Source organism: Ipomoea nil, unplaced genomic scaffold (genome assembly GCF_001879475.1).
Source record: "Ipomoea nil cultivar Tokyo-kokei standard unplaced genomic scaffold, Asagao_1.1 scaffold2480, whole genome shotgun sequence".
Lineage (NCBI taxonomy): Eukaryota > Viridiplantae > Streptophyta > Magnoliopsida > Solanales > Convolvulaceae > Ipomoea > Ipomoea nil.
The window spans coordinates 6,263,955-6,276,923 of record NW_017618908.1 but is presented as its reverse complement, the minus strand read 5'-3'; the positions used below and the strand labels follow the sequence as shown (position 1 = coordinate 6,276,923).

General features: G+C 37.8%; 2 protein-coding genes and 1 non-coding gene across 4 annotated transcripts; 1 reads left to right on the top strand and 2 right to left on the bottom strand.

Moving 5' to 3' along the window:
* The first annotated feature begins 566 nt into the window (after positions 1-566).
* TRNAK-CUU lies at positions 567-639 on the top strand. Its single transcript has one exon. It is a non-coding gene; the product is annotated as a tRNA-Lys (tRNA).
* A 31-nt stretch (positions 640-670) lies between these two features.
* LOC109152974 (alpha-glucosidase-like) lies at positions 671-4,437 on the bottom strand. 2 transcript variants are annotated; one of them, XM_019300680.1, is made up of 6 exons: positions 4,333-4,437; positions 4,007-4,292; positions 3,227-3,915; positions 2,655-2,885; positions 1,899-2,545; positions 671-1,716 (listed from the first exon to the last, which is right to left on the bottom strand). In XM_019300680.1, exons 2-6 carry the CDS (start codon positions 4,258-4,260, stop codon positions 829-831), a joined length of 2,709 nt encoding a protein of 902 aa, XP_019156225.1. In that variant the 5' UTR covers positions 4,261-4,292; positions 4,333-4,437; the 3' UTR covers positions 671-828. The 2 variants fall into 2 exon arrangements, with proteins under 2 accessions (XP_019156225.1, XP_019156226.1); XM_019300681.1 differs by having other exon boundaries at positions 4,007-4,290; positions 4,344-4,437.
* Positions 4,438-6,293: 1,856 nt separating this feature from the next.
* On the bottom strand, positions 6,294-12,599 carry LOC109153116 (protein NLRC3). The gene is made up of 18 exons (XM_019300898.1): positions 12,441-12,599; positions 12,049-12,349; positions 10,693-10,902; positions 10,152-10,210; positions 9,795-9,932; positions 9,230-9,304; positions 9,061-9,144; positions 8,880-8,941; positions 8,596-8,665; positions 8,433-8,508; positions 8,208-8,338; positions 7,752-7,811; positions 7,467-7,541; positions 7,278-7,382; positions 7,098-7,193; positions 6,933-7,013; positions 6,753-6,854; positions 6,294-6,671 (listed from the first exon to the last, which is right to left on the bottom strand). The coding sequence occupies exons 1-18, from the start codon at positions 12,480-12,482 to the stop codon at positions 6,603-6,605; spliced, it is 1,836 nt and encodes a 611-aa protein (XP_019156443.1). The 5' UTR covers positions 12,483-12,599; the 3' UTR covers positions 6,294-6,602.
* Between the last annotated feature and the right edge of the window lie 370 nt (positions 12,600-12,969).

Below are 12,969 nucleotides of genomic sequence, written 5' to 3'. Positions count from 1 at the left end.
GCGTCACAGTTTTTGTTTTTATTTTTATTTTTATTTTTTAAAATTTTTTTAGTTCGGTTTGGTTTCAATTTTGAAAAAATAAAATCATTCGGATCGGTTTGGGAACTCAAACATTCCTTAACTAATTCTCTTGTGCAATTAATTATTTATTTTTACTAATAATTTAAATTTGAAAATCTAAACAACAAATCCACAATGTATATTTCAAATTTCTCAATCTAAAACATGTTAAAACTGAACCAACTTTTTCACCTGCATCTGCCATCCGAACCAAACCGAAACAATTAAATTTATAAAATATAAAAACCAATGGATTTTTAATAATCAACCAAAACCTAACCGTTTAATTTGGTTTCAACTCAGTTCAACTAATCCGAACCAAAATGCAAATCCCTACTTTCATTTGGTATTGTAAACTTCGTATGAGTTAATACAAAACTAGACAGTGTCTTAGTTTTGGACTTCTGGTATAGCCAATAATTTTCCCTGTAGCATAATAACGGAACATTTGTTTTTATTTTTAACTAATCCCTTCTTAAGAAACAATTAGATGCCATAATCCAACGGCCCGTCTAGCTCAGTTGGTAGAGCGCAAGGCTCTTAACCTTGTGGTCGTGGGTTCGAGCCCCACGGTGGGCGATTGTTTTTTTACCCTTCATGCTCCGGAAAATATTAAAATGGTAACACTGAAACAGTAATAATCATTATTAACTGTCTGGAGTTTATTAGCATAGCAAAACTGTCTATATATTAGCACTGAACTCCAGTCTGAACTCCTTCCGGTTGTCATTATTAACTCTCTGGAGTTTATTAGCATAGCAAAACTGTCTATATATTAGCACTGAACTCCAGTCTGAACTCCTTCCCAACCGGAATTGCCATCCCTGACACTTCCACCACACTAAACTCTTCACCCACTCTGATATCTGCCATCATTCTTCGGCTCTGTTTCCATTTTGATCCCATTTTTTGGCCAAGTTTATAGCTGTTCAGGTGTCTTACATGCTTCAAACCCAGAAATGTCACCTTTTCAATCACCCATTTCTTGGATAATGCAAACTCTGCATTTCTCACTTTTGATTCGACCACGACTGTGTTGCCAACCGTGTTGCTGCTGAATTTCACTCGCGTCCACCTCCCTCCGCCATTTCCCATCTCCACTTCCTCCCCGTCGTCTAGGAATAGTTTCCCAGTGCTGTTCTTGCTGCTGCTCAGAACGACTAGGAGTTTGAACGTTGTTTCCCGAGCAGCTTGTGTAGTCATTGCCTCCCCTTGCATAGCCAATATATTGCCTTCGCGAACATGTACATTGATGTGATCGGGTGGTGCCTCCAATGTGACATATTTTCCGTGTTTCAAACTCACAGAATGCGAATAATTGAAGAGATCAAACCAGACTCCAGCTGGGAAATAGGCGTTAACTGAGTTTTCTCCTGGTTTCAATACAGGCGAGATCATGACACCCTTGCCAAGAAGAAACTGTGAACTAATATCATATGTGTTGGTGTCTCGAGGGAATGAGAAGAAAAGAGGGCGTGCAATTGGAGTTCCTTTCATGTGAGCTTCATACATCAATGTGTAAAAATATGGAAGTAACTGGTAACGGAGTGAAAGGACCTTCTTAGCTGTAGCAGCAACCGAATCCCAAACATAGAGTTCTTGACGGATTGAATCCTTTATAGAGTGGTCTCTTGCAAACGGATAAAAAGCCCCAAGCTGCATTAAAATTTACTTCTTTGAGAATAAAGTAATCAAAATCATACTTTATAGGAACAGGATAAGAATAAAAGCCACATTCCCACTACTTTTAATAGAACTCAACTGGTTTTCCTTATGAATTGAAGCAGACAATATTGACATTTGAATATAAAGAAACAATAAAAGCAGTGAATTGGTACCTGAATCCATCGTCGACAGAGTTCTTCAGTTGTGTTTCCATTAAATCCACATATATCTGCCCCAACCATTGGTATCGCAAACAATCCAGAATTTAAAATACTTGGAATGGAATACGCCAAGTCATTCCAAGTAGCAGCATTGTCTCCAGTCCAATGTGCAGTGTATTTCCCAGAGCCAGGAAATGTTGATCTAGAAAGTATAAATGGCCTTTTACTGGTGATTTTCACCAACCCAGCATTCGTTGCTTTGGACTCTAAAAACCCATAGAGGTTGTGGGCATTATACTCTGTAACATTACCGAAATGCACAGCAGTAGCTCGAACTGTTTTATGATTTATCGATTCTTTAGTTCCCCAATTGTTGATCTTGTAAGGAGGATCTTCAAGGGTAGATGGAGCGACAGGTGAAGATATGAAATTTGATAACTCATTCATGTCAAGCCAAATGCCATCTAGAGGGAGTTGAGTGTGGAACTTGTTTATTTCATTGCTCCAGAAGATCCCAGCAGATGGATTCAGAAAATCAGGATAGTAAACATCTCCTGGCCAAACAACTCCTTTATATGGCTTATTATTATCATTCTTTATGAAGATGTCAGCTGCCATCCCTCTGATGTAAGTCCCATAAGTATCATTAATACTAATACCTGTGATAAAGTAGCATGATCATTATACTAATTTTTATATTCTTTATAATTTGTGAGGGTAGGTAGGTAAGGGATGTTTCAATCAAGCACATAATACATACTAGTTTACCTGGATCAATAATTAGCACATATTTTTGACCATTTTGATGAAGCCTATAAACAAACTTCTTCATCAGGTCCAAAGGAAAGTTAATTGGATCTAGTGTAAAATCCTTGTAAGCATCCATGTAATCAATATCAGTCCACATAACTTCCAAAGGAATTCCAGCTTTTGCATAATTAGCAACTACATTTTCAATATCATAAACACTCTTGTAACCCCATTTGCACTGGTGGAAACCTGCATCCATTACAAAAAAAAAAACACTATTAATGCAACTTAGTTTTACTTTCAAATAAAACAGTGCAACTAACTAGATTTCCAAATGCCAAATTGCCAATGAACTTGTGGTCGAGTGACATGAAGTGACTCTCCCAAATGGGAGGTCATGTGTTCAAGCCCTAGTGAGCGCAATACTGACTCTTTATACTTCGATAGGTTGAGAAAGATATGAATAAATACTAATTGTAACAGTACTTAAAAAAAAAAACCCCTAGATTTCCAAATGAATGAATCAAGCAAATGAAATGGAAAATGAAGTTGCATAAAAATAGAAGCAAAGTTGATTAATGATTTCATACCAAAAGACCAATATGGCATAGCGGTGGGACGGCCGATAAGTTGAGTGTATTGATCCATCACCGCCGGAGGAGATGGTCCGGCAAAGAAATACAAATCGATAATCCCTCCGATGACTTTGTAAGTGATCCTATCGCCGTTGTACACAACATCCATGCCGTTACTGCTCAGGAGGAACACTCCATGAGTGGCTCCCGCGGGCGATCGGACGTCCATGTAGAAAGCGTGGGAGCCGTACAAATTGAGGTCGAGATTGGCGCTTCCAATGTCGGCATTCCACAGAGTCAGCGTCTGGTTGTGACTGAGCTTGAGAGACCCCTTGGTGTGCTCTCCCAGGCCGTAGAGGTTCGCTCTGTCGGCCGGCAGCGAGGAGGAGAGCTGGAGGTACTGGTCTTTGAAGATGAACAGAGTCTCAGGACGGTTTGCCACCGGCGAGGTGTCGAAGAGGACGTCGCCGGTGGAACGACGGTGGACCGTGAAGCCGAACGGGCTCGTGGTTGTGTTCTGTAGAGTGAATACCAGGTCGGAATTGGGCGAGGAGATCGAACGTTGGAGGAAGTTTCCGATCAACGGTTGGAAGGCTTCCGCCTCCGGCGGCGGTTGTTGGCGGGGGATGACGTCATGTGGAACCTCCCATCTCTGGTTGTTAGCGTCCGTTATTCGGACTCTCAGACGCTCGCTTGTTTCAAAGCTGTTAGAAGATGAAAACACACTTTTAAGAAATTTTTAAATACAGAAAATACTTTTACAACAAAAATTTTACACAATTATAGTAATGAAACCTGGCAACAAGGTTGAGTGAGGGAATATCAGGTCCAAAAACAGAGGATTTTTTGATGAGCTGAAGCTTAGCAGTGAGAGAAGTTGCAGTGGAATCTGCGCCAACTGAAATAACTTTGTAACCATATCCGATAACGCCTTCCTCGCCCTTGTTTTCTTCCGGAAAAGACGAGGCCGACGCGTCGGAGAAGTGGACGAGCCACAGAAGAAGCGCAACTGCTAGTGCCGCCGGAGAACGCAGTCTCGCCGTCGTCATGGCCTGGGGCTCTTGTACAGATCCAGAGTCTCGATAGAGTAATTCTCAAAAAAAAAAAAAAAAAAAAAAAAAAAGTCTCGATAGAGTAGCTTTGGAAATGGAGCTCAACAGGTCAATATCACCATTTCTACACCTTTTTTTTACTCTGCTTTTGTGTCAAGTAGGAAGACCACAAAACGTAACTTTCAAATGGGTTTTTGACAGAAATGATCCAAAATGAGAAAAGAAACTGACACTTTTTTATAGTTGTACAATATAGAGGAAATTTCGGACTTGGATTAATTGAAATGTGAGTAGTAAATGAGTTTCCCAAAAATTCTAAATGAATTTCTTTTTGACTAAAATGCAGAAACGCGTGTCCACAAAATGAGTTTTTTTCCTTCTTAAGTTACCCAAAATGAGTTTTTCCTTCTTAAAAAAGATTAAGTTGCCTGCCCATTTCGGTCATTGACCCGCTTCTTTCAAATTATCCCCTGCCGGATGAGACTCGATCCTGAGTCATTGTTCTCAAAGTTTATCATGGTAACTAACTAAGCTACCCATATGGACCTTCATTATTATTTTAGATGAGTTACATGCTGGTCTTATTAAGGGAAATTGACTGTTATATGACCGTCAACAATAGGTTGGACAAAAATAGGACGCTGACTATTTGTGGACAGTCATGTGAAATTCGAGTTTGAAAAATGCGATTGTGTTGAAAAACGTATTTTTCAAACTCGAATGGAAGTTTTCTATTCCAGGGAATAGTCGCATTTGGGAAATGCGTTTGACGTATAAAATATACCAAACGCATTTTCCAAATGCGGCTTACGTATTTTGCTAAGAGGCATTTCCGCATTTGAGAAACACAATTCTAGTATCTCCTCGATTTCTGAACTCATCAGAGCCATCGAGACACCTACCTCACTTTTTTACGATCGCTGGAAGCGATCGACCGAAATCAGTCGTCGATTTTGTAACCGTTTGATGTTGCGTTCGAATTCCTCCCACGTCCTTCGTCAATCTTCGATTCATCTCCTCTTTAGTAGCTGGAGGCTCTTGCGTATCCTCTGCATCACTCAGCTTCCTTTTGCGATCGTCTATGCTGCTTCCGATCGTCTCTGGATCGGCCGGTTTTTCACCTTCGCGATGGCAAATTTGCGAGCAGCGTTGGTCTCGATTTTTAGAGAGAAGTCAGAATATTTTTTCCAAATGCGGATTACACGTATACTATATCCGCATTTGGAAAATGCGTTTGGCTTATTTTATACATCACCCGCATTTTCCAAATGCGTCTGATGTTGACGGGGGAGAGAATATCAATTATTTCGACCGAGTTTGGGAAATGTGTTTTTCAGCCTAATCGCATTTCCCAAATTCGAATTTCCCTTGACTGTCCAAAAATATTCAATGTCCTAATTTTGTCCAACACAAAAGGAAAATGCCTATAATAATCAATTTCCCTCTTATTAATGCATATACGTTTCAATTGGCATGACGGCATGACCTTCATTATTCCTTTTAGATAAGTCATTTATAAATGAACGTTTTCATCTTTTCTCCCAAATAATCATCGCCAATTCTACTTATGAAACACCACATGCTCATAAATCCCTAAATTTAATTTATTTAGTTCTCAAATCCAAGACTTACAGAAACTGGACCACTGTGAGAAAAGGGGTTGAGACGGAAGATTAAGTCCAAAAATATGTTATGCGATACTATACGGTTGCAGAAAATATAGCATCCTATGTAAGTGTAGTTGTAGGGCAGACAATATAGTATCCTATGTAAGTGTAGTTGTAGGATGTAGTCACTTACTATCTCATGGGGACCATTGGTTTGTCTGATATTTGTTTTGTCCCTTTCGTGTTTAAATGCGAGAACTAGAAAATGTGATGCTCAAATAAGTGATACAATTATGTCTCTCATTCACACATCCTTAAAGTGACATCGATGCTGCTTGGAGGGATTGTACATCTAGTTAATTGGAGCGTTGCTTTAATCTACACGGAAACTATGTGATAAGAGTAATAAAGTCTGATACTATGTGATCAGAGTAAGATACCGATAGTATCATAAGCTGAGAGGATAGTAGGATACAATCTACACATTTGATGAAAATATGACAACATCAAATTTGAGACATCTTCAAAAATGACTATACACCCCCTCACCACTTCACCCTCCCTCTCTCTCAATACCAAAATTTCCTATATTCCCTCGCTCAAATCTGAGACTAACAAGTAGCACAAGATACTTGCTTATAACAAACACTCTGAAAGATATCAGCATCCAACGAATGAATGGGCGCAGTTCAGCTTGCAATTGGGGAAAAATGGAAAACTGTATTTGCTCGTCTAGAAAAGAACATTGAGCTCCCTCTCAGTCATCTCGTATACATGGTCTTTCGCATCTGAGAGGGCAGTCTGCATAATGTTGAAGTCTAATTGAGTAATGAGTATCGTATGAAATTGTTGGATCCAGTAAGAGAGGGGGTGGTGCTTTACCTGTCCCAATTTGGTAAAGAAGTTGTTGGAAAGATTAATAGAAGTCAGCCTCACATCTTCATTGGCCTTGAGTGCTTGAGAAATTGCAAATGCTCCTTCATCCTGTGAAACAAGTTCATAAATATGTTGAAAGAAACAACTTTCTTGGGGCTGAAATTTACTACTCTGGAAAGAACATACTCTAATTTCATTGAACCCCAAATTCAGTGACACCAATGCTTCATTCACCACCTTTAAACTGTTAGCCAGACAGATAGCACCCTGCAAAGAAGGCACAAAACAAAATAAAAGATATTTTTGCACAAGTGCACATTCAATGTAGAGAATAAATTAGTAGAAACAAACCTCATCTCTAAGTCCATTAGCCCGCAGGTCTAGACTTGATAAGGTACCATTATATTTCAACATATCTGCAATATATTCTGCACCTTTGGCCCCTATCTGTATGGTAGATACAAACTCATCATAAAAGAACTTGACAAGGCTGGATGGAAAATATGAAGATGCCATCAGTGGATTGATTACCTGACACCAACCAAGCATGAGGTCCTTTATATTCCCATGAAATTTAAGAACTTCAGCTAATGCCTTTGCACCGTCAGGTCCAATAGGATTATAACCAAGTTCCAACTGTGTACGAGGGTGAAAGAGATGCATATTATGTAAATGTAAATTTACATCAAACTGAGAAGAGATTGCAGCTTGATTACTCACAACTGTGATGACAGAATTATCCTTCAGAACTCGTGCAATAACACTAATACCATGGGCATGTATATCATTGCCTCCCTGCAAAAATCCCCCAACCCATATTGTCAACAAGGTCAAGGTATTTATTTTGTGTTTGAAAATAAAACAAACACCCCAATATAATAGCATCTAAGGCTTCAAGGTTGAGCATTGACCATTAAACCAAGTTACCAAGCCCAACCTTGAAACAAGACCTAATACTTGGGGTGGGGAATGAAATGGCCATGAAAGATAAGATATTGAACTCACAAGATCTAGGTTAACTATTGAACGATTCTCCCTCAAAGCTTCTGCTAATTTTTCAACTCCCTGGGACATTCACAAGGAAAAGACTAAGTGAATGTATCAATAGACGTTGTGGTCAGTCAAACAAATCTTTCATGTTGACATGTTGTACCTCCCCAACACTGTTGACAACCATCAGAGTTCTAGTAAACTACCAAAAATCACATTATCACTGATAGGTAAAAAGCAAGATGGAGATGCAAAAGTCAATGTTCATTTAAGGATTTCTCAAAATATTTCATTTAACCTCTATGGAGTAGGAAGATATTCTTAATATTTGATGAATGAACAATACAGTTGGGAGTTAAAACAAGGTATGAGTTTTGTTTACTTCTCTAGAAACAAAAGGGTTTTTTTTTTAAAAAAAAAATCAAAGAATGAAAACAAAATATAAAACGTTCAATATTTATTGACAGTCACCTCATCCTTAATATCATTCATATAAAGGTTCAACCACTGCAAGCTTTTGCTCTTCTTGACATGTTCAGCAACATGAAAGACACCCTCAGCACTGATGGAATTGTTACTAATGTCCAGCCTCACAAGTTTCCCTACAGAGATATTATGATAATCAATTCGAGTAAACCTGTGAAAAAATTAAAGCATGCAAGTGGCTTCAGAGAATGGTTAATGCTGTAAGAAAACCTCTGCGTGAAAATAAGCCAGACATTAGGGCACGCACGCCTTCATCACCTATAGAGTTCCCGTGCAAATAAATTTCCTGGCATAATATAAAAGTCACTTAAATTTGATGCAGAAACTCCTTCCAGAAAAAGGCAAATGGCAAACATACTAAATGAAAAAGTACCAGTACAGATTTGTTCCCTTCCAGCCCTTTGGCCAGGGCAGCAGCCCCTAATGCACCTCCATAATTGCCACTTCAAACATTCACAATTCAAAAGTAATGTAAATTAAGGAGATAAAATAATAATATAGGTTTAATGCATTCTTAAACCCCAAAAACAACATCTGTAATAATGACGTATTCATAGCCAACAGTGTAATTACATTGAAACAAAATAAATAAATAAATAAATAAATTTAATTATTACTATTACTACTTTAAGGTACAAAACAGAAATAATTTTACACCTGAGGTATAAGGATTGTAAACTTTTATTCTCAAGTAGGGCTTCAGCAAGACCTGAAAATCCCTACCTCCACATTTAAATGAAGGAGAAGAAAAGTTTTATTTAGAAAATATGTGGACTGTGGTAGAGCAGAAAATATAGAATGAGGCAGAACTATATAGTATATATACTCCAAATCATACAGAATAGTCAATTAAATTGTTGTTTAGTTCAAGGACACGCAAGTTTGAATTTTTCTTGAGCATCTCAGCAATTGCCTTGGCTCCCTGCAAGGGGATAATATCATCTGTAAGAAGAGTATTATTCATCTAACTGTTTATAGAACCTTTACAGCATTAAAATGATGCTAACCTCATCTCCTATGCCAGTACTGTTTAGTTGGAGCTTTTGAATACCAGCATTATCCACCAGAATTTCAGATAGACACTGTCAAGCAAGAGAAAGCCACTATACAATATAACTTCACTAATGGTGAAACTGAAAACAGAAACTACCACAATCTAATCCAAAATCATTTTTGTATAATTGTATTTTGCTTTTCCTCAGTTTCTGGACTGCATCTAGTAGCTTCTTATACCCTTGTCATTTTACTTTGAAACAGTATTAAATTATATTTCATCTTCTTGGTATTCATTTTTTCTTTATTTTATAATATTTCCAGCATTCAAGCTTTGAATAAAATTAGATTATCTCCCAGGAGACGTGTATAACAATGTGCTTGTTTAGCACAGCTGGAACTTAATGAATAAGAGACTTTTCTTAAAAGCCTAAAATGTGAAGCTTCTAGCGAAAGATCTTTTTGCCTTTCAACTTTAAAAGCTGATTTTTCTTTTTTCAGTGTTTGATGCAGCTTGTGCTTTTTGGAATAGATAAGCTCCAATAAGATGTGAGCCAAACAAGCACCATATGAGGTTACCTTAGCACCTTCATCTCCGAAAGCATTTCCTGATAAGTCAAGAGTTTTTAGGGCAACATTTGATTGCAGGATACCATCAAAAGCTTTCAATCCATCTGCAGTTATTCCATTAGCAGCGAAACTCACTTCCTCAGCAGTCTGAAAAATAGACATGCAAGGTAAAGCAACCAAATTTTTAATAACGCTAGGTTTTACTGGTATATATTCCACTTGTGCATGGCCTTAGCATTGTTACATAAGTGAAACAAACACACAGGTTTGACCACAATCAACCAAGCAATTGTATAACCCTAAAACCTCAGAAATTTAAGCATGCACAGATGAGAGACAAGGATGGCATTATGGCAATAGAGCTACCTGATTGTATGCTAAACTCTCAGCAAGGAAAAATAGCCCTTCATCTCCAAAGTTGCGCCCTGGCAAAATTTCCTCACATCAACAAGACAACAACCCCAACTTTTCTTATAAAGTATGAGAATGGTAACAAGTAAAGTGGATGGGTAGAGGCCATAGAAGAGAGTGAAGAGCTAATTGAAGAGACTAAGAGTAGAAGCAAAAAGAAGAAGCAACTTTTTATAAAAATAAAAATATACAAAAAAGTTGGCCTATCTGATATGGAAAATCCAGGATGATATTACTCTAGTTACATAGGACCACCACACCAAAAAAAAAAAAAAAAAAAAAAAAAAAGTAATAATAGAGCAGTAATTTTGGCATTAAAAGGTGTAGTAGCAATGGATTGCAAACAGTTAGTCATGAAATAACAATCAGAAATCCCTCATAAAGTAGAGGTAAGGTGTGAGCAGACATTGAATGTTTACCATTATAAATCAAATCTCAAAAAACAGTCTATATGTAGTTTCTGGAGAATTAAATAGCAATTTAACTGCGCGTCTACCTGACATGTCAACACTGCTGAACAATCTAAGTTCCTTTGCAAACTCATTGAGCTTTTGCTTGGATTCCCTTGCGACCTTTTGACCAAAACCAGATAATAAGTTTGTACCAGGGGCAAATGACCACTTCAAGCCTTCGGTGGCTTTATTTTCCTCTGACGAAGGGCTAGCTGGTTTTGGTGCAAAAAACTTCCCCACTAGCTTCCATAAAACTGTCAACTGAAGGAATAGATTAGTACATGAATCGAGACATGCTTTTAGGATTTATTTTGTTTTCATTAAATGCTTTAAGCTAACTATTCATTTATATAAGAATTAAAAGTGGAGAATGCTGAGCAGCAAATTTTGAGGGATAGTAGACTTTTATGTCACTGAACTGTGTCTATGTTGGAAATGCAGTGAAGAATAGGAATCTTCCATTAATATACTCATACTTCAACAACAATGGAAATGTATCATCCAACACTCTTTTTTGCTTAAGAATCTACATGCACTTATCATCCAACACTCTTTTTTGCTTAAGAATAACTTTCATCTTTTTTTTGAATCGTTTCAAATGTAATTCTATGGGTTTCTGACCAAAGCTATCACTATATTTCAATTTGAACTAAATAGTTATCAATCTACCAAACCTCCCCGTTTTGGGGAGTTCTGTAAATTATGAACTGAAGGAAATAGGAGCAAAGAAAGTTTTTCTTTATTTAAAAGAAACTCAAATCCAAATCTCCAACGTTTCAACTACACATTTCTCAAAAGCTTCATGAAAAATCCATTTAAAAAAAAATGTATAGGCAAAAACTTTGCAGAATCTGAACACAATTTGCAACCAAAAAATAATTCGAGAAAAGGAGAAGTGTTTCCGAAGATCCCTTTGAAGAACTGATAATGGGAGGGTCCAGAGGGGGTTCTCATAGAGCCATAGAGGACATAATACTCTGCCATCTTTTCCATTGTTTAGAAGGTAAGAAATTGGTCACAAGAAAGCAGTGCTCTGAACTGCAACTCTGAAAATTGCATATGTTCTGTGGTGCCCTTTTTCCTCCATTAATAAATGATAGACTCACAGAATTGGAGTTGTGCTGGTAGAGTTTGATAGACTAACCACTATTCAAGTTCAATTAGAACGATCTGTGTAAGTAGGTATGCTTAGATTATTGGGACACTGCCTCTAATTCAGATAAACCTACTGAACTACAATCGATCATCTTTAGAGAAACTGCATTTCTCAATTTACTTTCATTTCTGTTCAGAAGAGTAATGCCAACATACAATGCAAGTAAAATAAGCATATGAAAGAAAACTGCAGTAACAAAATAACATAACAGATTGAAAAAGTGAAAACGCAACAATATTAATACCGAAAGAAACGACGACCAAAGCACCCGCCGGAAGAACAAAAGATGCAATCTCGTTCATCGGTACGGCTGGGGCTTCGGCTTGGGACTCCCGGTAAACTCTCCGAGAACTCGACGAACCGCCAGTTGAAGAAGCCGCTCTCACCATTAATCTCCTCCTGTGCAGGCATTTTCTACTCCTACTAAAACTAATGCAAAGTGCGGGAAACTGAACTAGCGCACGCGACGCACAATAGCGCCCCGAACTGATTAACGCTTCGCTCTGTAGTCCCTGCTTCCGTGTATCGTCGATTCTAAAATATATCTGAAATTGCATAAAATGAATACAAACGCAAACGATACAAAATTCAAAGCGGAATCATATGCGTATGTGCTGAGACGAAAATGAAAGCTACCTTTGGGTGAGAGCAGAGCGAAAGTGTAGAAGTTGAGCCCATTAGTGTGTATAATTGTATATATGAATATTGAGAGAGAGAGAGAGAAAATGGTGCGGAGTGGCGGAGCAGAGTGGAGGAGATAGAGCGGCGATGGTGCTCCAAAACTTAGCTCATCGGGTGCAAGGATCGATGTTAACGATCATGATGGGCTCTATCAGAAAATCGTTTATTAGGCCCAGTACACTAAAAGCCCGTTGTAATACCATGGACCATGCTCCACACATCACTGTATGGATCATGATCGTCGAATGAAACTGTAGTATAATTAAAATGATACTTTAGTATTACTATAATAAAATTAGTGTGTGTGAAAAATAAAACTAAAAAATTAAATACATTATTGTCAAATGAAACTGTTGTATAATTCAAATAATACTTTAGTATTGCTATAACGAAACTACTGTGCATGAAAAATGAAATTAAAATCCAGAGTCATGCAAGAGCATATATAGACAATGTTTGGTAAATGGATGTTAGCTGATTGTGT

Bases quoted from the DNA above. Each gene is read 5' to 3' on its own strand.
- LOC109153116 (XM_019300898.1), bottom strand. From the start codon at position 12,482: ATGGGCTCAACTTCTACACTTTCGCTCTGCTCTCACCCAAAG. The intron at 10,903-12,048 runs GTATTAATATTG...TTCAGTTGACAG, and splicing joins TTTGGTCGTCGTTTCTTTCG to TTTTATGGAAGCTAGTGGGG. The intron at 9,145-9,229 runs GTTAGCATCATT...ATCCCCTTGCAG, and splicing joins GTACTGGCATAGGAGATGAG to GGAGCCAAGGCAATTGCTGA.
- LOC109152974 (XM_019300680.1), bottom strand. From the start codon at position 4,260: ATGACGACGGCGAGACTGCGTTCTCCGGCGGCACTAGCAGTTGCGCTT. The intron at 3,916-4,006 runs GTTTCATTACTA...ATCTTCTAACAG, and splicing joins TCACTCAACCTTGTTGCCAG to CTTTGAAACAAGCGAGCGTC. The intron at 1,717-1,898 runs GTACCAATTCAC...ATTTTAATGCAG, and splicing joins TCTGTCGACGATGGATTCAG to CTTGGGGCTTTTTATCCGTT.